This window comes from Cystoisospora suis, assembly GCF_002600585.1.
Source record: "Cystoisospora suis strain Wien I chromosome Unknown contig_3401, whole genome shotgun sequence".
NCBI classification, from domain to species: domain Eukaryota; phylum Apicomplexa; class Conoidasida; order Eucoccidiorida; family Sarcocystidae; genus Cystoisospora; species Cystoisospora suis.
In genome coordinates, this window is record NW_027156196.1 from 1 (window position 1) to 1,054 (window position 1,054).

The window sequence follows — 1,054 nt, forward strand, 5'->3', positions numbered from 1 at the left end:
ACATATACCTATATATATATATAGGTATATGTATAGATGTGGATCTTTACACAGGATCATGTGATGAGTAGAGATTTGGGTTCTGAAGGTGGATGCTAGCACGACCACATGATCAATACTTTCTTTCATTCTTTCTTTCATTCTTTCATTCTTTCGTTTCGCTCCCTCCTTTACTGTCGTAGCCTTTGCATGTGTTTTCTTTTCTTTTCAGTCGTCTCTTTCTCTTGCATCATCTTTGGATATTTTATATTTTTTGGGTGATCTATGGAAACAAGTTGAATCGATTCTTCGGTCTCTAGTTTCGGGTGTATGTACGCCTCCTTTTCCTATCGATCGATTGAAGGCTGAGGCCAAATCACCTGAAGCGACAACTAAGACAGATCTCTGTACATTCTTTTCATCTTTCTCTGAAAGAAAAAAGAGGAAAGACCTTTCTCAAGGAGACAATAAAGGGAGAAGAAATCTTCTCATGATGCCAGCAGATCTCCAGTCTCCCCCATCTCGACTTAAAGAAGGAACTTCACATGCAGCCAGTTTCAATACAGCTATGAATCCTTTCTCGTGTCGCTCCCCTTTCGAGTTTTCTCTTACTCATCATCTTCAATCTTTCTTCGATAAGTTGGAAGCGCAGCTCAAAAAGGCTTCTCTCGTTGATCAGGTACAGACAGAAAAGAATCTCTCTAAAAGATCACGTATGGAAGACAACATCCACATACATATATACATATATCTATACATATATCTATATACATATATATATATATATGTATATATGTATCTACATCTCTTATAGACCAGGGAACATGTATTAATATATAGGCTCATCTACATATATATATACATATATATATATATATGTATATGTACAAGTGTACTCTTAGATATGCTCCGGTATATAAATATAATACACATACGTAGATTAAGAGGGTTTGTAGTCCAAGTACATGTATCAGTCTGTAGATACATATCTATGTATATGTGACTAGGCAAGTAAGTATATATATATTTATATATATCTTTATATATTGATATATATTTATATTTATAGGTATAT

At 34.2% G+C, this 1,054-nt stretch overlaps 1 protein-coding gene across 1 annotated transcript; it reads left to right on the forward strand.

Moving 5' to 3' along the window:
- Positions 1-190: 190 nt before the first annotated feature.
- On the forward strand, positions 191-602 carry CSUI_006658 (uncharacterized protein; the record flags this gene model as incomplete). The annotated part of the gene is made up of 1 exon (XM_068066812.1): positions 191-602. A coding segment is annotated over one exon (411 nt), but the record flags the coding sequence as incomplete, so codon positions are not given.
- Positions 603-1,054: the final 452 nt, after the last annotated feature.